This window comes from Danio aesculapii, chromosome 22, assembly GCF_903798145.1.
Source record: "Danio aesculapii chromosome 22, fDanAes4.1, whole genome shotgun sequence".
Lineage (NCBI taxonomy): Eukaryota > Metazoa > Chordata > Actinopteri > Cypriniformes > Danionidae > Danio > Danio aesculapii.
In genome coordinates this window covers 6731999-6759882 of record NC_079456.1, presented here as the reverse complement: position 1 = coordinate 6759882, position 27884 = coordinate 6731999, and the positions used below count along the sequence as shown (strand labels likewise).

The 27884-nt window shown below is 37.5% G+C and overlaps 3 protein-coding genes across 3 annotated transcripts in view; 1 reads left to right on the top strand and 2 right to left on the bottom strand.

Moving 5' to 3' along the window:
- The window catches only part of LOC130216582 (uncharacterized), a 29306-nt gene extending 24068 nt beyond the window's left edge, over nucleotides 1–5238 (bottom strand). Inside the window, exons 1-2 of the mRNA XM_056448477.1 lie at nucleotides 5208–5238; nucleotides 3026–3355 (exon numbers count right to left, since the gene is read on the bottom strand). Coding sequence (XP_056304452.1) covers nucleotides 3026–3355; nucleotides 5208–5238 — 361 coding nt within the window. The remainder of the gene's footprint in view (nucleotides 1–3025; nucleotides 3356–5207) is intronic.
- An 892-nt stretch (nucleotides 5239–6130) lies between these two features.
- Nucleotides 6131–26904, top strand: LOC130216581 (uncharacterized). The gene is made up of 5 exons (XM_056448476.1): nucleotides 6131–6471; nucleotides 14085–14390; nucleotides 20113–20430; nucleotides 23563–23832; nucleotides 26768–26904. Exons 1-5 carry the CDS (start codon nucleotides 6426–6428, stop codon nucleotides 26902–26904), a joined length of 1077 nt encoding a protein of 358 aa, XP_056304451.1. The 5' UTR covers nucleotides 6131–6425.
- On the bottom strand, nucleotides 8428–11618 carry LOC130215693 (uncharacterized). Its single transcript, XM_056447526.1, has 2 exons — nucleotides 10935–11618; nucleotides 8428–10904 (listed from the first exon to the last, which is right to left on the bottom strand). Exons 1-2 carry the CDS (start codon nucleotides 11386–11388, stop codon nucleotides 10396–10398), a joined length of 963 nt encoding a protein of 320 aa, XP_056303501.1. The 5' UTR covers nucleotides 11389–11618; the 3' UTR covers nucleotides 8428–10395.
- Nucleotides 26905–27884: the final 980 nt, after the last annotated feature.

Sequence of the window (27884 nt, the reverse complement as noted above, 5' to 3'; positions counted from 1 at the left end):
ACCTTTAGGAATGAGTTAAGCACCCCTGGTCTAACACCTAATTTAAATTCTAACATTTATATTAACAACCCAAAAGTTCAAAACATGCAAAAAAGTTGCACAAATGTTTATTGCTATCCAAGCTCAATTTTATCAATACACTAATAATAATAATCCTAATAATGAGAAGTACTCAGAAAGGATGGACAGACCTGTAATTGAGACTCACCATATACAGTAACACTGAAGTTGTGTGTGGTTGGTTTTCTCTTGCCGCTGATGGTTATTTGATAAACTCCAGAGTCTGCTGTTCTGATGTTCATGATGGTCAGAGATCCAGTCTGATGATCCAGCTTCAGTCTGTTTCTGAATCCCACAGCATCACCATCAGATGTGGAGGAGGTTTTAGAATCTAGATCCATTTGAGCTATCTGAGTGTTTTTATGTCCAAACTTCCACGTCACGACATCATCTTCCTTTAGTTCAGCAAAACCAGACTCCAGAGTGACTGAGTCTCCCTCCATTACTTCACTACACCTGAATCAGCAAACACACCTGAAGAACACACAGTATTTCTCAGTGTCACACTCTGACATTCTGAATAAATATATTACAGAGAGAAACGGCCACATTGCAGTTTCACTTATACCTGTAGCCTTTCTACAACCAGCAGACTTTTAAAGGACAGTATTTAATAATTTCAACTTTACAGTGAATCCAATTTCTTCAATTTTTCTTTTTTTTTGTGTTTCAAATGCTTCTTCTGTGTTGTTTCTGTGTTTCATTTGGCTAAGATGTGGCTTCATAATTCAGTGACAAGTTACATAAAGTAAAAAATACACCAGCATCCAAATTAAATGTGCACACATTTTTAAACAGAAGTTCTTGTTCCATCTAAAAAATGTGAATTAAAATGAACTCTCAAACAATATTTGATACCTTGAAATACAAAACCAACAGAAAAAATATAATAGGGAAAATAATGTACTGTATATAGATGTACCGGGAGATGGCTGGTGGAGTTTTGTGTTGAGGTGAGTTATATAATTATATAATTGTTTATTAAATAATTCCTGTAGGCTTGTGTTGTTTAACCTTTATGTTTATTTTTTTCATTTTTTTAAAGAAACAAATATCCAGCTGTTTTGCAGGTCATTAATTTATTAGATTTAAGATTTTGGTGGTTGATTTAGGCGAGGCAAACTTTATTTCTAGAGCACAATTTTACACAACTGTAGTTGATCCAAAGTGCTTTACAATGAAATAAAATAAAAAAATAAAAACTGGTATTAAAAATATAAGGAAATATATTAGTATATAAATAATACTAAAATACAAATAATAAATAACATGCATGTGTCATTCAAAGGCAAGAAAGTAAAATTAAGTCTTTAAATTAGATTTAAAAGCATCCAATGAAGGAGAAGTCCTGATGTTCAGAGGGAAACTGTTCCAGAGCCTTGGGGGCGCAACACAGAAAGCTCAATCACCTTTTGATTTGCAGCGAGACAGAGGAACAGACAAAAGAAACTGATCATGGGATCTTAATGGTCTACAAGCTGTATAAGGCCTAATAAGTTCACTGGCATAGGCCAGGGCAGAATTGTGCAGTGCTTTATAAGTAAAAAGAAGGATTTTAAAATCAACTCGGATTTTTATAGTAAGCAAGTGCAATGAGGCGAGGGCTGGGAGATATGATCTCTTTTCTTAGTACCTGTTATTAATTTGGCAGCTGCATTCTGGACCAACTGTAACCGAGACAGTGTTGACTGAGGTAGACCAATGTACAAGGAGTTGCAGTAGTCTAACCGAGAGGAGATTAAAGCATGTGTTACGATTTCTAAATCTTTTTTTTTTAGAAGGAAACGGTTTAACTTTTGCCACCAATCTAAGCTGGAAAAAGCTGCTCTCCTCAACTGCATTTACAAGTTTGTCAAACTGCAAGAGTGGATCAAAGATAACTCTGAGATTCTTGGCGTGATTGTGCAGATTGTCATTTTGGACTCCTAGCTGAGCTTCAATTGAATCGTTGGTAGCAGCAGGACCTAATAATAACACTTCTGTTTTATTTTCATTTAGTTGAAGAGAGTTATTGGTCATCCAGGTATTAATGTCAGTTAGGCATAAGAAAAGGTTTTTTAAAGATAAATCTTTTCCTAGGTCGATAGGAAAATATAGTTGGAGATCATCAGCATAGCAGTGGTAGTTTATGTTATGTTGGCGGAGTATTGAGCTTAAAGGAAGAGAAAATAAAAGAGGGCCAAGAATAGATCCTTGTGGAACACCACAATGAATGGGTTTAGGTGGTGAAGTAAAGGATCCAATATTTTACAGAAAAAGATCTCCCCTTTAGATATGAGAGAACCACTGTAAGGCAAGGCCCTGAACTCCAACAACACACTCAAGTCGTTTCAATAAAATGTCGTGATCTACAGTATCAAAAGCAGTGCTTGGGTCTAAAAGTATTAACATCGCAGATGACCCAGAATCCATGGAGAGTAAAATGTCATTTGTGACTTTCAGTGGTGCAGACTCAGTGCTGTGTTTTGCTCTAAAACCAGATTGAAACGGGTCTAAAATATTAAAGATGTGCAGATATGAGGTCAACTGTGAAAGTACAATTTTCTCTAAAACTTTTGAGATAAATGAGAGCTTAGATATGGGCCTGTAGTGGTCAGTGATCAATTTATAATATTCATTAATAATAAGTATTCACCTTTACACATCTTTTATCACAGTTAACCTGCTTACACATCTTTTGTTCGTAACCTATAAATTATGAGCAGCAAAATAAATATGCACACTTAAATATTGTGTAAAAAAATATACAAAGCTTAAATTTAAATCCCCAAATTGATATCAACAACCCAAAAAATCAAAACATGCCATAAAAGCACACAAATGTTATCAGTGCGACCTTCTTGTTGTGACGCGACTGTGCTAACCACTTAGCCACCGTGTCTACCCCCTTAAATTTTCAATACAATAAAATATAAATGAGAAATACTCATCAGACAGGGTGGACAGACCTGTAATTGAGACTCACCGTATACAGTAACACTGAAGTTGTGTGTGGTTGGTTTTGTCTTGCCCCTGATGGTTATTTGATAAACTCCAGAGTCTGCTGTACTGGTGTTCATGATGGTCAGAGATCCAGTCTGATGATCCAGCTTCAGTCTGTTTCTGAATCCCACAGCATCACCATCAAATGTGAAGGAGATTCCAGTATCTAGATCCATTTGAGCTATCTGAGTGTTTTTATGTCCAAACTTCCACGTCACCACATCATCTTCCTTTAGTTGAGCAACACCAGACTCCAGAGTGACTGAGTCTCCCTCCATTACTGACTTCACTACACCTGAATCAGCAAACACACCTGAAGAACACACAGTATTTCTCAGTGTCACACTCTGACATTCTGAATAAAGTCACTGTAAATATATTACAGACAGGGGCACATTGCAGTTTCACTTTCTTCCACCACCAGCCTTTTTAACCCATGAGAACTCAGACCAATTTCTCATGATAAGGCAAATTGTTATTGCTTTTCTAGAAAGATAAAACTAAAACTTTTAATAGATGTAATACAGATTTCGCATTTTATTTGCTTTGCAACAATATATTTCAAACACTGGTCTGTGACCATTACATATTTCCAAAAAAAAATAAAAAATTTAGTTACAAAAATTCTACAATTTCATGAATATGGAATTCTCCTACTTCTTTTTTAGGAAAAGTAAACTGAATAAACATAAATAACCACCTGGAGGTAAAGAGTTACTTTTTTTCTTAATGTGACATACATCCAGTGCTCGAATTGAGGGGGGATGCGGGGGGAAGGCACCCCTCTTATAGAAAAAAATGACAGCATTCCCTTTGTAAAACCATCCCCACTTACCATCTCCTTTAGATGAACAACAACGTGTGTAGTGTAAAACTTATCATGCAAATTAAACATTTAAATTCTCTATTTAAGGTAATTTAGGACTTAAACAACGACGTTTGACCAATTAGAACACATTGTAACAATGTGTTATTGGTCAATATCAATCAATGCATTATAACTTTGAGCATAAGCAGCACTGCAAAATAGACCGTTAGAACACTGGCGCCGCATAGCTCATATTCGTGAATAAACAAAGCCTATTCGTGGATTGTGTCCTTTTTATGAATTATTGCATAGCTTATAAAATTATGATGTCCCATTGATTAGGCTGCTGCTATAGTTGCACATGGCTTTGAAATTATGGAAAGACCCACTGTAGCAGGGTGATGACGCACGCACACAACTCATCTGCAAGCTTTGTGATGAAGAGTGAAGAGACACAGGATGTGTGAAGAGACACAGGATGCTTATCAGAGTGTTTACAGAGCATGATTCCTGTCGGATAAAATTAACTTAGTTTGAATTAGTTTAAATGTTTTTTTTATTATTGTTATTACTATTAAAATATAAAATATATAATCATAAAAGTGGCTAATTAACTGTACATTGGGGTGTTCAAATCCAGTCCTGGAGGGCCGGAGTACTGCAAAGTTTAGTTCCAACCCCAATCAGATACAGCTGGGCTAGCTAATCAAGCTCCCACTAGACCAGGCATGTCCAAACTTGTTCCTGGAGGGCCGGTGTCCTGCTGAGTTTAGCTCCAACTTGCTTCAAAACACCTGCAGGAAGTTTCTAGTATATCTACTAAGAGCTTGATTAGCTGGTTCAGGTGTGTTTGATTAGGGTTGGAGCTAAACTCTCCAGGACATAGGCCCTCCAGGACCGAGTTTGGACACCACTGCACTAGACTATGTTTCTAGAAACATATGTGCAGGTGTGTTGAGACAAGTTGGAACTAAATCTGCAGGACTCCGGCCCTCCAGGACTGAGTTTTTTGCACCCCCTCTGTAGTTTGTGAACTTGTTTTTATTATTTGTGAATTTATTGCTTTTAATTTTACATTAGGAAGATAAAGTTTTCTTTAAATATTAAAATAAAATATACTTTAAATATTATATAAAAGTATATATACATACACACACACACACACACACACACACACACACACACACACACGCACACACACACACACACACACACACACACACACACACACACATATATATATATATACAGTAAAAAAAAAATTTAAAAGCTAGGGCCCTCATATCACTAAGTCTGGCCCTGGCAAGACATACACGTGTTTTTTTTTTGTTGGTTTGTTTTGTTTTTTATTGCTTACATAGCAATGTGCTATCCAGACTGACCACCATTTCGTAAATGTTGCCAAGGCAACAAGAAATACACACATTGTAATGTGGCTGAACCTGTGTTTTCATTAGATGTCTTTTAGGGACTTCCTGAGTTGAAAGTGAGGCATAATGCATTAAAAAGTCCATTCCAGACCTGAGTAATCGTGGGTTTTTTATGGGTTAAGTATTTAGCATTTAAAAATTCAAACTTTTCAGTAAGTCCTTTCTCTTTGACTCATTGCAAATGGCTGATATCTGACATAGACATAGGTGTCTTGTACTTTTGAAACTAAGAACATTTTTTAAAAAGTTTAAAAACTTACCAAGCAGACACAAACAGCAAATGACATATGAGCAAAACATTTTCTTCCATAGATCAGAAATGTTGAAATCCTGTAGAGATGGTCTATAATTTATTAAGATGCTACTCTTTATATGGCTAGAGCTAGTTTGTGTTTGTGACAAGTGCATTTACAGCATTTCTCACCTCGAGTTCCGGCATTTTTTTTTTCACAGTGGGTTGTCTTTTTTGTGTCTGCTGAGGTCCACATCTAATGTGTCTGTTACTGTCTGTTGCAAACATTTATCTTTATATTATATCTTCTTGCCTTCCTGCGTATTGATAAACGCATCTTATACTGCATCTCACCCAAAAAGGAAAATTCTGCCATCATCCACCACTTGTTTTAAATAATTTTTTCCTTCTTCTGTTGAACAAAAAAAAATAAACAGTGTTGGAAACCAGTAACCATTGACTTCCTTAGTATTTGTTTTTCCTACTGTGAATGTTTCGACGGTTTTTATTTAGGCTAATATTGCATTAGATCTGAAAGATAGATGAAGTAGCGGAGTAACAGCTCAGCAAGAGCATAATCCAGAAGGTGGCGTTAATGTACAATGCTGTTTCATGCAAGCTGCTGGAAAACCTCGAAGAAAAGGTCTAGGATTCGGCCATTTCATTTTCACCACAATACTAACAGATAAACAGCTGTTATCTCGTTCAAAGTATAGATAGAATAAATTAAATGCATCAACGTTCTCGTCTGTACGAACGTTTTGTCGATCCGCATTTGGTTTTTGCATTTTAGATTTTCTCTGTCAGGGGGTTCATTCGCTAATCTGCCACACCCAAAAGCAAATAAACAGGAACTACAAATATAATCGACGAATCAACTTCAAAACTATTGTGCTATAAAGTATAGTACATTATGGGAAACGTTCTACTTTTCTTTCTGCTCTCGCTGTTGTTGGAAGGTAAGATTTGGTTCTCATTTTAAGAACTTTCGGTTTCACTTTTGATAAAGGGTTGTCTTTTCATTTTTTCCCCCCAAATTTTTCGCAAGTAACTACTGCTTGACAAGGTTTGCTCTTCTAGTTTGGTGAACTTCCAATTAAATTAACTGAACCACGTTTATATAATACGGTTGTGCTACAAAGTGAAAACTGAGTAAAAGGTAGCTACGTTTGGCTTAATGGTGGGCGTTCTAAAACGCTTAACGTGAAGAACGGCTTTATGTACCTAAACATGGACCAAATAAACCCAAATTTTTGTGAGATTTGACTTGCAATTAACATTAACTACTGTAAAAACGAGCCCTACTTCCATAAATAGAGTGGAAAATATCGAGTTAAGCGTTTTCTCCATTAGCGTTAAGTCCATAACAAACATAAGACCAGATACGTGTTGGCGTTTTGACCGTCGTTATTTCAGCGGGTCATATTGATGCTTTTCTTATATGCCCAGTATAAATGTTTTATCCAATGCTGAAATAAAGTACCAAAGACTTGGTAGTCGTTGTAAATGCATTAAATCATATTGCATAACTGACATACGTTCAAAATAAACATCTAGATTAGACTACACCCTGCTGAAAAATCCAGCTTAAACCAGCCTTGGCTGGTTTTAGCTGGTCGACCAGCCTGGTTTTAGAGGGGTTTTGGCCATTTCCAGGCTGGTTTCCACCATTTCCAGCCTGGTCTTAGCTGGTCAGGCTGGGTGATGACCAGCTAAAACCAGCTTGACCAGCCTGGCCAGGCTGGGAGCCCAGCCAAAACCAGCTATGTCCAGCTTAAACCAGGCTGGTTTTAGCTGGATTTAGCTGGTCATTTTCCAGCCTGACCAGCTAAGGCCAAGCTAGAAATGGCTGGAAACCAGCCTGGAAATGGCCAAAACCCCTCTAAAACCAGCCTGATCAACCAGCTAAAACCAGCCAACCAACCTAGGCTGGTTTAAGCTGGATTTTTCAGCAGGGCATGTTGACATGTTTGATAAGCCTAACGTTACATAACTTGAAAATAAATATAGAAATAAATGTAAATATAACAATAAACAATATAACTGCAGACGACAATAAATTAAGTTGTCTATAATAACAAAATGGAGACTTGACATAAACAGGATATATATACATAAAAATAAATAATCTACAAATAAATATTTACAAAGTAATAAATAGCATGAATTATTTCACCCGTAAATTGATACTTTCTGTAAGATGCTATACAGTATTATATTTGTGCATGTACATTAGTAAGTACATTTGGAGTCTGTAATGCTGCAGCGGAGGGGGATGACGTGATGGAGGAAGTAGAGGAGGAACTATTGGATATGGTGTGATCTCTTACGAGATCAAGAGAGGGAATTGAGGGATTATATTTTTAAATGGGATTATATTTTTAAAAAATGTATTGAAAATGTATCTTTCTCTTAAAGAAGTTTTGCTTTTTACTAATGAAATGCTCACTGCTTGAAATATTGAAATGATTGTGCCTATTGCTTAAGTTTCGTTTTCAGGGTGGGGTTTTTCCACAGAACCAGACAAGAGGTTTTTCTAGAGAAACGAAAGCAAAAAATGTATTTGGGGAGGGGAAGGGAAATTCTCTGTGTGTGCAGGCTGCTGGCTGCTTCTGACTGGCTGAGATGAAATCTGATGATGGGCAGGCGAACAATGGATTGGAGGCTATAAAGAAAAGGGGAGGAGGCAGCAAAACAAAAACAACTGTGATATTACTGAACGGCATTACTGGACTGCCCGGTGTGTCTTTTGCATTGTGGCTGTTTTGTACTCCTGAGCTCAGACATTGTTGATCTGATTCTCTTTTTATTAAATTCAATTACTTGATAAAGCTAAGTTCTCTGCGTCTACTTTCAAGCGAATCCTGAACGTGGGGAGGGGAAAATCTATTTCCTACAATTATATATATATTCCATTTAAAAATATAATCCCTCAATTCCCTCTCTTGATCTCGTAAGAGATCACACCATATCCAATAGTTCCTCCTCTACTTCCTCCATCACGTCATCCCCCTCCGCTGCAGCAAGAAGAGGCATCTGATAAGGAGGTGGACTTTCTTTCTTTTCAATTGCAGTTATTATCAGCCTATTCATCAAACTTCTGATACAAGGAATACAGCAACAACCACATGTCACCAAAATTCCTAGGAAAACACCCATTGATGTTAACATAGCAATAATCACCCCCTTCCATTCCCCAAACATATCAGACATCCATTTAGACACAGCATTCTCTATCCCTGAGCTAGCTTTCATTTCATTTGACAATTCTTTTAGTCCCTCCAGAGCCCTGGATACGGAACCATCAGGGGCAGTATTGTTTGGTATGATGGTGCAACAGGTGTCTTTAAACATGGAGCAAACTCCGCCCCTTTCTGATAATAACATGTCTAAAGCCAGTCGATTTTGAATTGTCATCAAAGATGTAGCAGCCAATTGTTCCTTTAATCCTGACACAGCATCTCTAGTGAGATTTGATAATCTCTGCACGTTGTAATGTATGTAGTTTATTCTGTCTACATTTTTACTTGGAGTCACGGGGAACACTGCAGCTATCACAGGTATATTTTCGAACCCTGCTGCTACCTGATCAGCCAATTTATATTCATCTGGAACTCCCCTGGGGATACCAATTGCGTCTATGTAAGTGGGGCTATTGTGTGTTAGATCGAAATCACTATTTACTGACCTTCTTCGCCTGTTTTTATGCCCATTTATAGCCCTATTTCCTATCATGACCATAGGAGCAGCAACCCTTATCATAGCACATACTCCTTCCATGGTGGGCTCTATTCTAGCCAACACCACCTTTTCCCCACACGCATAGTACAAACCCGCTCTGCCCCATCCTCCTAGTTTGTCATGGCCTTCCTGAATCACCTGCCCACACCATTCCGCTTTAAATGTTCCCACTAGTATTTTGGATGCACTGGAGGTAGTTAAATTGAAACAGGTATAGTTACCCTTTCTTCTTATTAATGCAACTCCCATTGATGATTCATTTCCAGTTGGTGGGTATAGTTTACTGAGGGCAGTGCAGTTTTTGGGGCTCTTTTCTTTGGTTAATTTTAACATACACTCATACCCCCAACTATCATGATCATGTAATGGGGCAGGTTCAGTATTTAATTGTGGCCTTCCCGCTGCGCAGGCTAGGCACCCCTCAAATCCTAATTCTTCGGCTGCGTTTGTCACCCATTCTAACCATAAATTTGTTTCGTGATAGCCTGTCTCCAGAGTCATCAGATCTAGTGGGGTCAGATTGCTATAGTCAGTGCTCTGTATTACCTTTTTCTTTGTTAGGTCTGTAATTGTTGGCGCCCCTGTGGGTTCAGGCTTTTTTATGGAAATTTTCATCAACCCCAGCGGGTCTTTTCCTGTTACGTCCACCCCTAGAGTTATGTATGTGTTAGTTGCATCATTACCATTTTTTAGTGATATAATCAGCGTGTTTTTCCATCCTCCCCAACTATGCTGGTATCCTCTAAACAACTTAAGTCGATTTTGGATGCTGTCTATTTTGGCTAAAGGACTATTTTTTAACAGATTTTTTGTGAACCCTGGGGCTGTCTTCCAATTTACATCATGCCAGGTATGACACCAGGGACCATTCGGGGGCGTAGTGGCAGTGGGCCACAAGCACCCATAAACATCATATCCCCTCCATGCCAATTGATCCCTCCCGCAATCTATTACTTGACAGAGATCAAACTGCCACATCCCATCCTTTCCCTCTTCCCTTTCTAAGGTAATACGCACCCCTGTTCCCCCCCTTTCTTTTACACTACGTTTTTCCTTTGTTGTCCCTCTGACTTTCATATGACAGATTACCCATAGGATTATCACCAACATTGCTCCCCAGGCCACCACCATCTTGTTTATATTCATTTTGTTAGGAGAATTATCTGAATGTGGCCCTCTTTAAATACTTTCTCAATGATTTCTTTTACTTTGATGTAGTCTAGTTTGTCTAATCCACACCCTAATTTTGGTATAGCCAATATTTTGTTTTGATCCTTCTTACACTGGTAACACAATTTTATCAGACTAGCCTCGAGATGCTCGTAGGTGGGTAGGTCCCTACACCACCATTTGGTCACCAAATGGTAAATTTGTCGTGGACCGTGTGTAGTTTTGATACAATCCCCTGGTTGGGCGACTGAAGTGTTCAATTCTTCTACACCGTATTTGTCTCTAATTTGTTTAGCTACCCCAGCTCCCAGTGCATAATCAGCACTTATACAATGTGCAATGGGAATGTGTTCTGGCGTCTGAAGCAAGTCTCCAGTTCGTTGCAAGATTTTAAATACAGGGGTTGCGCTTAGCTGTGTTCTGGGGGCTGGGGCTGTTTCTATTTGTCCGCTTCTTTCCCCGCCTTCTCCCTCTCTTTCTGGCTCCTCAGTGAATTTTTCTGGCTCCTCAGGCTCCTCAGTGTCTCCTTCTCCTTCTCCCTCTCTTTGACCTCTCCTGAGGTCAACTCTGACATCCGCCAAAGTCCTATCTGGAGAAGGACAGAACATACAAGCAGACAAATGATACCATGTTGTGCCTTTACCTGCTAATTGCACACAATGGGATGTCCTAGCCGTGACTCGTAACGGTTCAGACCACCTGGGACTAGACCATTTTCGTTTGTGTTGTTTCAATCTCACCCACAGCGTTGTGTTTTCTGCAGGCCTGGCTGTCTCACTCTCTGTTGGCCAATTTTTCTGCGGAGAGAACATGTTAATCACAGCACATACTTTATCATGATACATTTGTGGTGAGTCAGTGTCCCCACCATACAAGGGTGCCCATGGGCCCGGGAATTGTCTTCCTGTTGCCAATTCAAATGGAGTGAAACCAGTAGTTCGATTAATAGAACAGCGTACTGACATTAGTGCAATGGGAAGTGCATCTACCCAATTCAATTTGGACTTGTGACAAATTTTTGCCAGTTTGTTTTTTAGCGTTAGATTGAGGCGCTCCACTTTTCCCTGACTTTGTGGGTGGTATACAGCTCCATACCGGTGTTTTAAACCTAACAATTTTTCTACATCCGCCAGATGTTCATTTTTGAAATGAGTGCCATTGTCTGACCTGATTGTACGAGGGAACCCATGCCTTGGAATGTATTGGTTGATCAAACATTTTACCACAGAAACTGCATCTTCCCTAGCGCATGGGAAAGCTTCTGGCCAACCAGTAAATTGGTCTACTAGGACCAGCAGATACCTTTTTCCGTTTACTCTTGTGATCATGTCAGTGAAGTCCATGACTACTGTACACCCTGGACCCCTATCTGTGGGGAAATGTCCTGCAGTGGGTTTGGAGGTTGGTTTGACATTGAATTCTGCACATGTTTGACAAGAGGCTATTACTCCACTTATCATGTGTGGCATGAAAGGGTGCCACCATTGAGACACTCGTTTAGTCATATCCTTCTCACTGCTGTGAGCCAGAGAGTGGGCCTCTGTCAGGACTTTCCCTGCTAAATTTGCAGGCATAATTGGTCTACCTGTAGGACCGACCCATAGTCCTGTTTTGGAATCTTGTCTTCCCCCTTTTTCTAACCACACTGATATTTCCTCAGCTGCAGCCAAACTTTGTTCTTTAGATAGAAAACTCGTAGTTAGATGTTCGTCAATTTGATGCAGCTCGTCAACTGCTGAACGTGGGGAGGGGAAAATCTATTTCCTACAGTACCAAACCAAATCTGGAGCTAGTTTTACAAAATAATGTAAGATGGCACCAAACATTATTACACCCGAAGAAAATGATAATAAAGAGTGGAAATCAAGAGACAAATATATACATTTTAATTGAAATTATAATTTGTAATTTTTTCGTTTTGTATAATATTTTGGGGTGACGCGGTGGTGCAGTATGTAGTGCTGTCGCCTTACAGCAAGAAAGTCACTGGTTCGAGCCTTGGCTGGGTCAGTTGCCGTTTCTGTGTGGAGTTTGCATGTTCTCCCAGCATTCGCGTGGGTTTCCTCCAGGTGCTCCGGTTTCCCCCACAGTCCAAAGACGTGATACAGGTGAATTGGGAAGGCTAAATTGTCCGTAGAGTATAAGTGTGTATGGGTGTTTTCCAGAGATGGGTTGCAGCTGGAAGGGCATCCGCTGCGTAAAACATATGCTGGATAAGTTGGCGGTTCATTCTGCTGTGGTGACCCCAGATTAATAAAGGGACTAAACCGTAAAGAAAATGAATGAATGAATAAATACTATGGCTGAAAAAAAAACAAGAAAGCAAATTGACAAACAAGAGAGTTTACAAATAAGATGTTAGTATATTTTAGCAAACTAGCATGCAGGTTAATAATTAATATATACTAGAGTTTTATTTTTTTACTCCTTCTTCATTCATAAAGCTGTTTTGTTTAAATGGTGAGCACTTTTGTGTAATTTAAATTTATACACACTAAGTGTTTGTGCTTTCACAAAAAAAGCAGCTTTACATTTTCAATTTTTTTTGTTTGTGATAGAACTTTGTGATGCTTGACACATTGGTCATTTAGAAAAATATAAACAGAACAAATAATACAAATAAAAATTTCTGATAATTTGCCAGACTTCTGGATATTAATCACATTGTCTGTCACATCGCTGCAAAGTACACTTGGCGACTGTCTCTAGTTTTATCACCAATAAAGCCAGAGTCATTCTAAGTGGAAATACAACATTTGACAGGCACTAAATATGCCATAGAAGCAGTGCGCTGCCTTCACACTCCCCCTATTGTCGATCAATAGGAACTATAGCAGTTCCTCTTAAAATACCAGTACTAATAAAATGAGGTATAATATTATTTTTAAAAGCACAGTGTTGCGATACCATTCTAGTACCATTAGATCGTCCAACACTACATGGTGCTCGCAATTGGTACCTGCTCTGATTTGCACACTTTGAAGTGCAAACAAAATCTTGGAAAGAGAAAACAAAAACATTCAGCGCATTTGAAAACATTCATTGTATTAAAAACTGATTTTAGAGAATGTGAGGCTGAAATGAAGTCATGGATGTGCTTTGCCATGTGTTTTGTCAAATGTATGTTTTCTCATGTGTTAGTATTTTTCTGTTTTTTCATTTATAGCACATATGATCCCTCTCAGCCATCTATTTTTTACTCAAAAAAAAAGAAAAGAAATGTTTTTCCTGGATTCTGCATAATTTTGAAGCAGCACAGTCATTTTCTATGCTGATAATAAAAGCAATAATTTGTTGATCATCACCATATTGGAATGATTTTTAAGGGATTATGTGACACAGACGACACAAGGAAAATGATGCCAACTTTGGCATTACAGAAATATTCTGAATGAGCATGGTTTTGTTTATTACACCCATATTGAAGCATGCATGATGCGGGTGTTTTCATTAACAACAGTACTTTAAAGCAAAACTGGGTTTTCAAAATATATTAAAGCTATGTGTCAAAATGTACTTCTCAAAGTAGTTATGAACAAAATTATAAATAATTCAATGTATTAGATTATTAGATTCTAATAAGTCTAAATTATTTGTATTTTGGAAATGTTTTATAATCAGGAAAAATTCTGTGTAACGGAACTGTCATCTTTGTTTTCAGGTGTGTTTGCTGAGGAGGTATCAGTGAAGGGTGGAGATTCAGTCACTTTCTACACTGATCCTAAAATGCAGGAAGATAATATGATAGACTGGAGGTTTGGAGCTCAAGGCGACCTCCTTGCTAGAATCAAAAGAAAAGCCAATGTAACTAAAGTATTTGAGGAAGTGCTTGATTGGAAATTCAAAGACAGACTAAAGATTGATAGTCAGACTGGAGATCTCACCATCACGAACATCATGACATCAGACTCTGGTGATTATGAAGTGTCCAACGGAATTGGCGGCAAAAAGAATTTCAAAGTCAGTGGTGAGTATACGCATTTGAAATCTATAATTTACTTTTTTGCATAAATAACTTCAAATCTCAAAAGGAAGAGGTGCCTTGTATCATTTTAAAACGAAGTAGACAATAAAAACAGTAAACCAAACAGTGTTTGATTACATATGAATGGGATAAAGTACATCCATTGATTGTTCTCATAGAATAAAGCTCAACATGTTTATCAGCAGCTGTGTTATACGACTGAAGGGCTTCATTTATTGTTTATTCTTTAGCAATAGGCTAGATGTACATTATCTCACTCTTTACATGGCTACTTTTCCACAAAAGTAAACAATTTTAGACGAAGCATTGATCTGGGCTGTAAAATTTACTAACTTTTTAATTATGAAAAAATTATGATCTACAATTCATAATTATGAAGAAAGTCTACTTGATTCAACATTGCACCAATCAGTCAAGAACAGTGAAGTGACAAAAGCATATTAATATGGATATGAATGTACTTGTTTATTCATTCATTCACTCATTTATTTTCCTTCGGCTTATGGCTCGTTTCAACTAACTGGTACGGTACGGTTCGGGTCGGTACGGGTCACCTTTATCAAGCTTGCGTTTCCACTAACAAGGGTACCCTTTTGGTGGGCGTGGTGTAGGACAGAAAGTTTCAGTCGACGTCATTCTCGCTGGAGGAAATGTCTACAATAAAGCTGTACAGGTCGCTCACATATCATATGAGAAGCACTTCTCACAAAACAGATGCTTTACACACATAAATACTTGTGTAGAAATGTTTATTACTAATTTTTCAATGAACATGAGTTAATTATAACTGCAGATCAAAGATCAGCCTACTGTAACGTCTGTAATTATATTAAATAACTAAATAAATGAACATATATAAACACATACAGACCCCTTACAGTCTCTGATGTTACCAACTACAGAAGAACTACATATAGCAGACATTTCGTCTGTATTTAGGTTCAAAACAACACAAAATATAGCCTACAGTCTGTGAAAACCTCTCATCTCTGTCTGTAATCTTCAGCAGCACATGTAGCCTCTGTTAGAGAACAATTCCATCATTCCCGGTTTATATTAGTCCAGAAGGTGAAGATAATAGTTATAGATGGCATTTTGTTCATGTTTGCTGAAAAATAATGTGCTCCTTTTTTCCGGCTTCTCCTTTGTTTCTTCACGCTTCACTCTCGCGTTTGTCAGTGTCTGACAGGATCAGGTTTCAAAAGCAAGTCAATAATCAAGCGCAGGTTATTATCATCAGCTCAAGCAGTTTGTTATTTCAGATATAGACGCGCGGCGAATGCAAGGAAGAAAGTGAAACCGCTCGCACTTCAGACTGCCTCGTAAAAAACTATGAGGCACAGGGTAAATCTGCTCTTCTTCTTGGCTTTGTGGATGTTCATCAAGATGACGGCAAGGTTTGTTTGAGCCCAGATCGACCATGGCTCGTTATTATATGTATTTATAATTCCGCTGTAATATCTCGCAGTGTATTTTAAACATGGCGGGTTTTTTGTTTTCATTCTGGCTTGTGGCGTAAGCGAATGTCGTATCTCTGTAAAACAATAATGTTCAGCTGCGCGTTTGGCTCCACCTTTAGGTACCCTTTCTCGTGTTTGGTACCCTTTCGAAAGGGTGCCGAAAAAGTGGTACAGTACGGTATGCCTTTTGACAGTGAAAACGGCAATAAAAGCGTACCAAACCGAACCGTACCATACCACTCAGTGGAAACGGGCCTAAAGTCCCTTATGAACTACCAACTTATCAGCTTATGTTTAACACAGCGCATGCCCTTCCAGCAACAACCCAATACTGGGAAACACCCATACACACTCATTTACACACCTACACTACGGCCAATTTAGTTTTCCAATTCACCTATAGCGCATGTGTTTGGACTGTGGGGAAAACCGAAGGACCCAGAGGAAACCTATGCGAACAAGGGCAGAACATGCAAACTCTACACAGAAAAGCCAACTGACCCAGCAGGGACTCGAACCAGCGACCTTCTTGCTGCAAGGCAACAGTGCTAACCACTGAGCCACCATGCTGCTCTGAATGTTCGACCACTACTGGTCAATTTGATCCATAGTACCTGGATGAGCCTGTGTTATCAGCTTAATTGAATGTAATAAGGGAATAACATACCTCGGTATGTTTTGATTGACCAATTAGAATCAAGTATTACAGGGAGCCATGTAATAAATGGCAATACACTTTTTATGAAGCAGATCTGAGCCACAAATTTTCTTTGCATTGTTGACACTGTTTCGGTGGGTTCTGGGTTTTGCACATCATTGGTGAACCTTCATCAACCCCAACCCACATCCCAATTACCCCCTCCCCCCCTTCCGTCTGCTCTTTCGACGATAGCAACACCACCATATCTATAATCTTTATATACCCCCCCCCCCCCCCCCCCCCCCTTGATTCATGTAAGGGCAGCATGATCGTTGTTTGCCTAGAGCGTCAGTTGCGCTCGCTTCGGCCCTGATCACGTTAATACACATTAATACATGTTCTGGTTGGTTGGACTTATTTTGTATCTCTTTTTGTCCCATCGCATTTTATTGCAGCTGCTATAATCTAGTCAAGGAAACTGTTTAAATGTATATACATGTTTATACATGGTTATGGCAGATTCCTCAAGACCCACACTGATACTGAACACTCCTAAAAATAGTTTACAGTTAAACTGTATGTCATTAATACAAGCAACGATGACATCAGCGGAAAAATAATAATGCATTATGTATTTGTGTCTACTGTTGATCCATCATATGCATTTGTTTTAACAAGCCATTTGTTCATACCATGCAACATTATAAAGACTATGTTTGCCATTGTTCAGGGATGGTCTTTTCCTCTTATCACATTTATTGGGCTTTATGCACAGCTAGAGCTTTTCCGCCAATGATAAACTTCCAGGTGAAAGGGTTATATGTCTATTTTCTATGATTAAATTTTTTTTTGTTTCTTCAATAATTTAAAAATACAACCAGTTTACACATTTCTACCTCCTTTTAACATCCCCTTTTCCCTCCCCTCCCCAACAGCGGCAGAGTGGCTGTAATTAGATGTTGCTATCATAAGTACAGTAAATACAGATAACTCAATAAATAAAAATTAAAAACAAACACACATACAGAACATAATAGTAGTAAAAATAAATGTAAAAATTACATAAATACAATATCAATACAATAATAATAAATGAAATAAGATATTTACACTTTTACAGTGCGTCTCACCACAGTGACCTTATTCATTTTCCAAAAATGCCAAATAATTTCCCCATCTTCTTTGATGAACATCCAGTTTATCAAGTAATCTATATGTCATTTTTTCATATGCTGCCACCTTCCCCAGTTCTGTAACCCATTCTTGAAATGATGGTGGACCTGCTGAACACCATCACCTTATAATGATTTGTCGTCTAATCAAAATACTTAGATTGGAAACAGTCAAAAAATTTGAATCCACACAGGGTTTCACACAATTCATTCACGTTGTCCCAACACAAATTAAGTTAACTTAACACTTTTAACACATTTATGTGGATTGAACATAAAAAAATTAAGCTGTCTCAATGAAATCTCAAAATTTTTTATAATTTTTAATAAGTTGTTTGAAGGAGCAAAAAAAAAAAAGTATTTTTTTTTGAGTGCATCTTCACGCCAGATCCCAACACCAACGGGTCTCCCAGTACATATGTTAGGACAAAATGAAAAGCAGCATCCAGAAACATCCTGAATGTAATTATGCACTTTAACCCAGAATTCCTGTATTTCAGAACAGGACCACAGGGCATGTATCAAGTCTCCTTTTTCGCTTTCACATTTCACACATTTTTAATTGTATTAAAGAGCCCATATTATGGGTTTTTGAAAATGCCCTTCCATGTAGTGTGTAACACAGCTCTAAGTGAAGTGAAATATCCAGCTAAGGCTTAAATCTGTAAGTGTACAGTGTTTAAAACTATTGATTCATCTATAAAAGAGTCGACTCATAGTGCTTCAAACGAGTCGTCTTGATAACGAGTCATTAGGTGTTTCGCGATGAGGCAGCCACGAAACACAAGCCTCGCCAGTAGTTACGCGCGCAAACCAGGGAGATTTGAAACCTGCGGCCCCGCCCACTAACACAGAAAAAACACTAGACACACACACACAGACGCCGCCGGTCCAATGAAGTCACGCTGTGCTCAGATGGATAATATTGACAGTCTCTACCCAAAGATGAAACTGTGAAGAGTCAGTGGTTGAGGTTTATTCACTAGTGTAAGTAAGTGCGATTAAAATTGTTGCCTCGTTTACTCTAGCTTGCAAATTATGTATTTATTGTGTTTTGTTACTTGTTAACCTGGTACAGTAGACGCGGTAACTCTTTATATTCTCTTATCACATGTAAGCCACGTTAAAAACGCGACACGTGCCGCTTTGTTTATGGATTTAACGTTGAATGCTTTTGTGAGCTCGCGTTCCACTGCCGTTTGTCGTTGCTATGGCGATCGTAAGCTAGGAGACAGGAGACTCGCGTCGCTTTCCCTAGTTCTGAGGAGCGTTGTGTGTGTGTGTGTGTGTGTGTGAGAGAGAGAGAGAGAGAGAGAGAGAGAGAGAGAGAGAGAGAGAGAGAGAGAGAGAGAGAGAGAGAGAGAGAGAGAGAGAGAGAGAGAGAGAGAGAGAGACTCGCGTCGATCTCCCCAGTTCTTCTGAGGAGGGTTGTGTGTGTGTGTGAAAAAAGCCTTACACTATGAAGCGCGTGTGCACTGTGACTACTTTTATATAGTTGATTACCAGCTGGGCATTTCACTCTGTCTCGTGCTGAAGCCTGTCACTGTCGACCAATCGCAGCAGGCTGTCATCGGTCCAATCAGCGCAGATTAGCTTCGCGCTGAGGAGGGGGTTGGGAACAAATGAATCGCTGAACGATTCATATGGGAGTCGCTGGGATAATTAGGTAAAAATAAATGCAGATTATAAGACCATCAAAGTGTTTTATGACCTTGCATGCATATTAGACTGTTGTTGGAGACCCTTACAACCTAAATATGACCCTATTTCATGTATAATATGGGCTCTTTAAGCGTACTCCTAAATTCCTTGACATTACTTTACAGTTTTGGCAATTTTTTAAAAAAATTTAGCTCTTTACTCCAAACAGTTTTAAGAGCAGAATAGAAACTACAACCCATCTTTTCCACCAACCATTTATAATATAGTGAAACTTCGTGCCCTCTGCCATATGCTCTAAGAATTACTGAAAAATTGCAATCCTCCTCTGGAGCTCGACTACCCGTCTTAAAAGTATTATATGACTATTTTAAATTTAATTTCCTTTTACAACATTGATGTTGTAATGTAATTAAAATACAATCAGTCAAATAGACGTAAGCATTCATTTAGTTGTTCAAGTGTAAAACGAGATGAAAGACTTTTAAAACCTAAGCGTCGTCAAGATTAGCAGACGAGCGCAGAAACTCCATTGAAAATGCTGTGGTAAAATAAAAGAAACTGTTAATCTTTTTAGATGATCTGAAATTTAAGAAAAATAATTAACAGTTTCGTCTCTCATTTGTTATTATGTTGGATGAATTGATTTATGTGATTCATGTTTTGCACTTCCGAAAAATTAAGCGAATAGGATCAATTGAATCTCCAGAGAAGATCTGAACCATTGCAGCATGAATCTTCCTTTCTAGTAACTCTTCCTTTTTCTTCTTCAGTTGTGTCTGATGACTCTGTGAAAACCGTATCATTGGTAAAGGGATATTACATCACTTTACTCACTGGTCTTCCTGATATGAAGAGAATTAGTGCGATACGGTGGAGGTTTAAACATCACAACTCTACTATAGCTGAAATGAAGTCTGGAAATATCCTTATTTATGATGATACTGATAAGAGGTTCAAAGACAAACTACTTCTCAATTATACGACTGGATCGCTGACCATCGCAGACATCGGAACTGAACATGCTGGAGATTATGAAGTTGACATCAGCAGCAGCGGATACACCATACACCAGTCATACAACGTGACCGGTGAGTCCGTCAATATAGTAATACGTATTTATATTAGAACTGTGTAAATGATTGAACTTGGCACATTTGTTGTAAGGCTTAGGAATTGTAAAAATGCAATATGAATAATTTTTATATTATTAATTTATTATTACGTTTTCTTTCATTAACTTCATTAACATCAGATGTGAGCAGCATGACCTATATAACTAAAGACAATGAAGCTCATTATAGTCAGTGATTCCGTTAGGAGCTGTGTGGTCCATCATTAGGAACTCAAACAAACTGATCCCCCAACTCCAACATTGTCACGTTTGGTGTTGGGAAAGGGAGCGAGGACTTAATTTCAGTAAATTAGATGGGTTTTATTAACAATAAATTAAACCAAAACAAAAGCAACAAAAACAGCCCAGAGAGGGAAAACATTAACAAAAAGGCAAAAAACAGACTAGGCTGGGCTGGGCTGGCAGGGAAAAGCAGGGCTGGACACAACAGGACAAGGAAATAATCGACGATGAACTGGCACAGGACAGCAGACACAAGGAGACTATAAGCAAAAAGAATTAACAAACAAACAGGTGAACTGAATAAACTAATAATGGAATAACAAGAAGTGTGGGACTAGACAATAGACAGAAGCCCATGACACAAAAGCAACACAAGCCATGTGCTCACTTAAAACAAGACTAGAACACGCAGCCAATGAGAGAAGTCATTAACCGCGTGTTCACAAGACAACACTAAAGCATGCGGCCACAATGTAATCACCAGGGGCCTGTTTCAGTAAGGAGGTTCAACCTACTCGGAATTTAAACTTGAACTTGAACTTGAACTTTAAATTTAAACTCTGAGTTTTCGGTTTCAGAATAGCTGATCTGCATTTGGTTAATCAACTTTGAGTAGACCAACTCAGAGTTAAGCGCGCACACGTGCCCCAGTAAAAATCTCCAGTGCCCCAGTAAATGCATTGAGATATGATTTACTTCATATGCAAGTGTATTTATTAAGAGTGGTAATTCCGAAATAAAGACGTTATTCTCTATGTGTAACCGAACCAATGCTGGTGAAAGCAATGTGTGTAATCAAAAAGCAAACTGGCGCATCTCCGCGTGTGCGCAGAGAACACGCGCGCCTCTGGCACACGCTGCTCTTCTGCCAGTGCGAGTCCCAGTAGTTAACATGCGCGCCAAAAAAGCAGGCTACCTGCTTGTTACGCGCCGCTCATGCGTTGTAAAACCAGCGTAACAGCCTTTTTTGTTTTGCAAATCAACAAAACTAAAGTTTAAACAATATGACGGTGATCTGACTAAGCATGCCTCCAGATAGATTTTTTGTATGAAGCAAAAAGGAGGGATGACGAGTCAGGGAGGTAAGACTTAAACATAATTCTCTGCCATGTGTCAAGTCTACAACAGATAATCCTATAACACATTTTTTTTTTTTTTGTATTTTTTTAAATTGTCTATAGAATTTAATTCAAATGAAATTAATATTTATGCAAAAGTAATTTCTTAAATGATCTTAGCATCACTCCAGTTGTCTTGACATTGTTTTCCAGTTACATTTAAGATTATTTTGAAGAATAATTGTATAATAATAAGAATACTTTTATTTATAATAAATATAATAAATTTATTATATATTCATTAGATATATATATATGGTCGGGGTTGGATAATGGGGGAAGGGGGTACGTGCCCCAGTAGAGCTTTATGTCTAGCAAGGCCCCTGGCGCACACCACAACTATAAATAGGCATTATAAATGGAGCGCAGATATTACGAGTGACCATGGCAACATCTGAAAAAAAGAGATCAGTGTTTCTTTCTCTAGCTGAACTTGATCTGCTCATGCAAAGTTATAGCAAATATGAGCATATATTTTAAAAAGCAACACCAATGCATCAGGGAAACAGACAGTTAGCGTGGGAAAACAGCTGCTTAAGTTAATGCGTAATTTTACATTTAAAGTATTTAAATATTTAAGTATAATAAAATAAGTCTAATCTTGTGTAAATATTATTTTTTATTTTTTGTGCAAATTACATGAAATTACAAATTTTTAATGATTAATTAATTACAGTCAAATCTCGATATAGTGCTCGATACAGCCTTATGTGCTGCTTAATGTTATTGAAAAAAAATGGAATTGGTGCATGGGTCAAACACCAAATATATCGGTGTAAAAGTGTGTTGTTACTGCATGTGTCATGTCCTTATTATCATAAGCCTTTAAGGATTACAGTGCAGCAAACTCACAATCATTAGTCTTTAAAGTGTTTATACTTTATACTATCCTTAAAACAACTAGGCTGTACTTATGTCACAGTGGTAACCGCTGAATAACACAGAAAAATTTGTGGAAGGAAGGAGGAGGTTCATTTCGCTGTGGCGACCCCTGATTAATAAAGGGACTAAGCAGAAAATGAAAAATAAATATGTGGAAAGAAGGAGGCAGTTCATTCCTCTGTGGCGACCCCTGATTAATAAACGGACTAAGCCGAAAAGAAAATTAAATAAAAAGAAATATGCGGAAGGAGGTAAAAAGATAATATATTTAAAGAGATAGTTCACCCAATGTATATTTTCTCACTATTTACTCTACCTCAAACCTAAACCTTGAGTTTCTTTTTTCTGAAGAACATATTTTGCTGTGCGCTGAACCCTGTCACCATTGACTCGCCCAGTAGGAAAAACTAATTCTAAAAACTAAAATACGATTAAGCTAAACAATGGTGGGAAATAGAATTTTACTCAAACTAAACTTTAGGATGGTTGTTTCCTTTTATATCAAATTAAGTGTGTTATTGATTGAAGACGTCATTGGAACATTAATGTACATGCTTTACAAATGGTGTACACTTGTTTTTGTTCAACTTTTTGCTGCCCATTTTATGTGCAGTGTCTGTTTTCCTCATTGTTTTTGTGAATGTATAAGAATTTAGGAATGTCTACATGCATCAAAGATGCTACATTTCTCAGTTCATTATTCATTTTTCATTATTGTGTTCTGCTCAGTGAACACCAGATCAATTGTTAGATCTGTTAAATTTAATCTTAGATTTAGTAAGAGATGTTAAGTGAAATTACTGTCAGTGAATTTATTTTCTTTATGTTTAAATAACTGCTCCTCAATTCTCATTGTGTGTTTGCAGTTGCTACAGGGGATTTTAAATCACTGATCATAGAGGAGGAGGGGGCTTCAGTCACGCTGCAGACTGGTACTGAAATAATGGTCAGTGATTTAATACAATGGAGGTTTGAAGACACTGACTTGAATTTGAATAGCGGACTGCAGATGGACAAGAAAACTGGGTCTCTGACCATCATAAATCCCAGAAGAACAGACTCTGGATTTTATGATGTGAAGATCATAAGAAGCAGATACTCTATACACAAGGAATTCACTGTTGCTGTCTATGACGGTGAGTAGAACAATTCTGTCACATGTGACAAGAGTTTAAAAAAATCTTGACAATTCACTCACCCTCTTCTCATCCAAGATTCACTCCGCAGTTATTTTATTTACTACTTCAGGTAAGAAAAGAAATGAAGGTTTTAAAGGAAGCTCTTCTTACTAGTGATCACACTAACACTTTCTCTTGGTTAAAAAAAAAACACTTTTTAAAATGCTTGTTTGTAAAATTCAGTTTTGCTTATTTGTTGAAAAAACAAAAATATATATTTTTTTATGTGTATCTGTGAACATGCCTAAAAGATCGTCATTGTAAATAAATAAACTGGTTCTCAATTGACTTACCTGGTTAAATAAAGGTTATTATTATTATATGCCCTTAACATGACTGTCATTCGTCAATGAATGCAATTACAAGGGCCATCCTAATGCAGTTATAAGGGGATTTTGGGAATATTGTGATTAAACTTTACCTTTACCTTAAATGTAATAATTGGATTAGGCTCATAATTGCAGTAAGTATAATTGTATTAACATAGGTGGAATACGGCGATTTTACAGACATGTAAACGCCTTAATCTTATTATTCTGATCAAAATGTGCGTGCGCTGATGAGGGTGGAGGTACAGTGTGAGGTGAGGCTTGTGAGAAATGGCGGTAAGGCAAATAATCATAATACGAATGATGGAAACTGTATATAAACGGGACTAAGTGCTTTGCTTCTGATATGTAAACATTATATTGCGATTAATCCCTTACACCGATTACTGAAAATAATCACATTATTTGCTCACTTGTAAACATTGTCATAGATTCACAGTTGATCTCGTATTAGTGTTACTAGAAGTGTTTGATGTGAATACAGGTCTAATTTCTGTTCAAAGTTCCTTGATTATTATGCCAGAATGTGAGTGTAGTTCCTAATAGGCATGGAACAATAACTGTGTTCAAGGTATACCGCAGTTTGGAAAAGTCAAGGTTTTGAAACCGTCAAAATTTTCTGCTGTACTGTTCCTAAGGAATGAGTAAGATTTTTTTGTTTTGTCTTGTTTGTTTTTAGGACAGCAGTATCTCTGGCAGAAAGAAATATCCAAATATGCCATTTTAAATTGTAAAAAAAATATGTGTTTCTGAAACAAATGAAGACAGCATAAGTCCATAATTAATTAGATTTTTTTTAGCCTGACATGTTTACTGGTCCAAAATACTTTAAAAGTTTCCCAAATTAAAATATATTGTGTACAAAGGGGAAAAAAGGTTTTAGATTTTTACCCAGACATTTAAAAAGAATATATAATTTAGAGCAGTAATCTCAATGCTGACTGAACACAAACCTAACAGATCTCTCAGATCTTTAGGATCATATAAACTAGAAATTCCAAGAGTTCAGTCAAAGCAGGGTGAATTGGCCTTCAGCTATTAACAGCACCCCTCACTGCTGGAATCAGCTTCTAGAAATGATCAGATGTGCTCCAACATTAGGCTCATTCAAATCAAGACTGAAAACACATCTGTTTAGCTCAGCGAAGACTCGTCTGTCTCTGGAGCGTCACAGGAATCAGTCTCATGTTCTCCACTTTTCCATGACCATCACAGTAGCTGCTCAGGATTCGGCCAGGTCCAGGATATGAAAAACCTTGGGATCATCTCGTCGTTGGACTGATTCGATCCAAGACCAACGACGAGATGATCCCAAGGTTTTTTATATCCTGGACCTGGCCGAATCCTGAGCAGCTACTGTGATGGTCATGGAGGAGTGGAGAACATGAGACTGATTCCTGTGACGCTCCAGAGACAGACGAGTCTTCGCTGAGGCCAGCTTCCAGCCTCCGCCACTGAGACTACAGCTCTGCACAAGACGTTTGGCCAGCGGAGAAATTAAAATGGTCGTGCCCAACTGAGCCTGGTTTCTCTCAAGGTTTTTTTTTTTCTTCACTTCCGCCATTAGTGAAGTTTTTTTTCCCTCTCCGCTGTCGCCACTGGCCTGCATGGTTCGGGATCTGTAGAGCTGCGCATCGTTGGATTTGCTCTTTAGTATTTGGACTCTCAGTAGTGATTATTAAACCACACTGAACTGAGCTAAACTGAACTTAAACACTACAAACTGAACTACACTGTTCCTATTTACTGTGACCTTTTATGTGAAGCTGCTTTGACACAATCTACATTGTATAAGCGCTATACAAATAAAGGTGAATTGAATTGAATTGAATTAGCTGTGCCTTTACTGAATGAGCACTGTGCTACGTCCGACAGATCCCACTATTATGTTTTTCTCTTCTTTTTCATTCTTTTATAACACATTTTATCTGTATTTATGCTTATTTTATTTATTTTTTTCTTATACTTGTTTCTTTTATTCCTGTTTATGTGAAGCACTTTGAATTGCCATTGTGTATGAAATGTGGCATTTAAATAAACTTGCCTTGCCTTGCCTTCAAGGTTATCATATCGTCAGAATCTTAAACCGGCCCATGCCTAGTTCCTAATCATATCAGCCTAGAAAATATCAACTTTTCATTTTCCATCAGTCTTAGTACATGATAACTACAGAAGAGTCAAGCTTCAAATAGGAAAATTATCCAAACTCTTTGGTTGTTTTTGAGCGAGATGATGCTAATCGTCTAATCCGATTTAATAATCTATGCTAAACTAATCTATGCTAAACTAAGCTAAAAGTAGAAATCAGAGACCGGCTGAATTGATTCAAAGATGGTACAACTTAACTTAGCTTTGGGGCACCTGTAAAATTAGCATATTTAAAAAAAAAAAAAAAAAAAGTATTTTGTGTTTATATTCAGATCAGATTCATCGTCATATACACAGCTTTACTCAAATGTCTGAAGATTTATGTTTTTTTAGCAATCACAAAACAACACTTGTTATTACAGCTTTATATTATTGACAGTCTTTCTTTATCTTTTCAACTCCTGGTTCTCCTATAGGTGGGCCCTCAGGTTGGTCTTCAGGTGCTGTAGCAGGGATTGTTGCATGTCTCGTGGCTGTAATTGCAGCTTTGGTCATTTACTTTTGGCGCAGGATCACTAATCTACAAGCTCAATTGAGTGAGTATTGCATCTGATACAACATCAGATACATTTTTTATTTTTTTTTTACTTTTCTCATGTTATTAAATTATGGTTTGTTAGTTTGTATGACTAATGAAAGTTGGAAACATGTTACAAAACATAAAAAAAAAAACACGTTCTTGTTTTCTGTTAAAAAGCACAAATAAGATGATCATTTATTTTCCATCCACAGTGGTATGAGTAAATGTTTAATTAACGTTTTTTTTACTTGGAAATAAAATCTGACACACACACACACAGTGAGATACATACAGAGTTGGGTAATAACATAATCAGATTATGAAAACAGATTTCAAAAATCAAGTACAGTACTTGCAACTAGTAAACTACTTTTTAAAAATTCCTAATCAGAATAGTTACTTTATGGATCACATGATTACATATTATTTACACGGTTCAGGTTGCTGAAAAAGAATGAAGATTTTTTTTTCTTTGTATCTGTCAAAATATTTCTTAATTATCTTGCTTCAATATTTGTGACTACAAACGACGGTTAGCAGAAAAGTAATCCAAAAGTACTCTGATTATATTACCATAAGTAATGTATGATCTAAGAAATTACATCATTGACTAGGGCTGCTCGATTATGGGAAAAAATCATAATCACGATTATTTTGGTCATAATTGTAATCATGATTATTCAAAACCATTATCTGTTGAAGCCAAAATTATTCGCCCTCCTGTGAATTTTTTTATATATATAAACATTTCCCAAATGATGTTTAACAGAGGAATTTTTCACAGTATTTCCTATAATATTTTTTCTGAAAAAAGGCTTATTTGTTTTATTTCGGCTAGAATAAAAGCAGGATTAAATATTTTGAGACCTATTTTATTAGCTCTAGATTATTAGCCCCTTTAAGCTATATATATACAGTATATTTGATTATCTGCAGAAGAAACTACTGTTATACAATGACTTGCCTAATTAACCCAATTAAGCCTTTGAATGTCACTTTAAACTGAATACTAG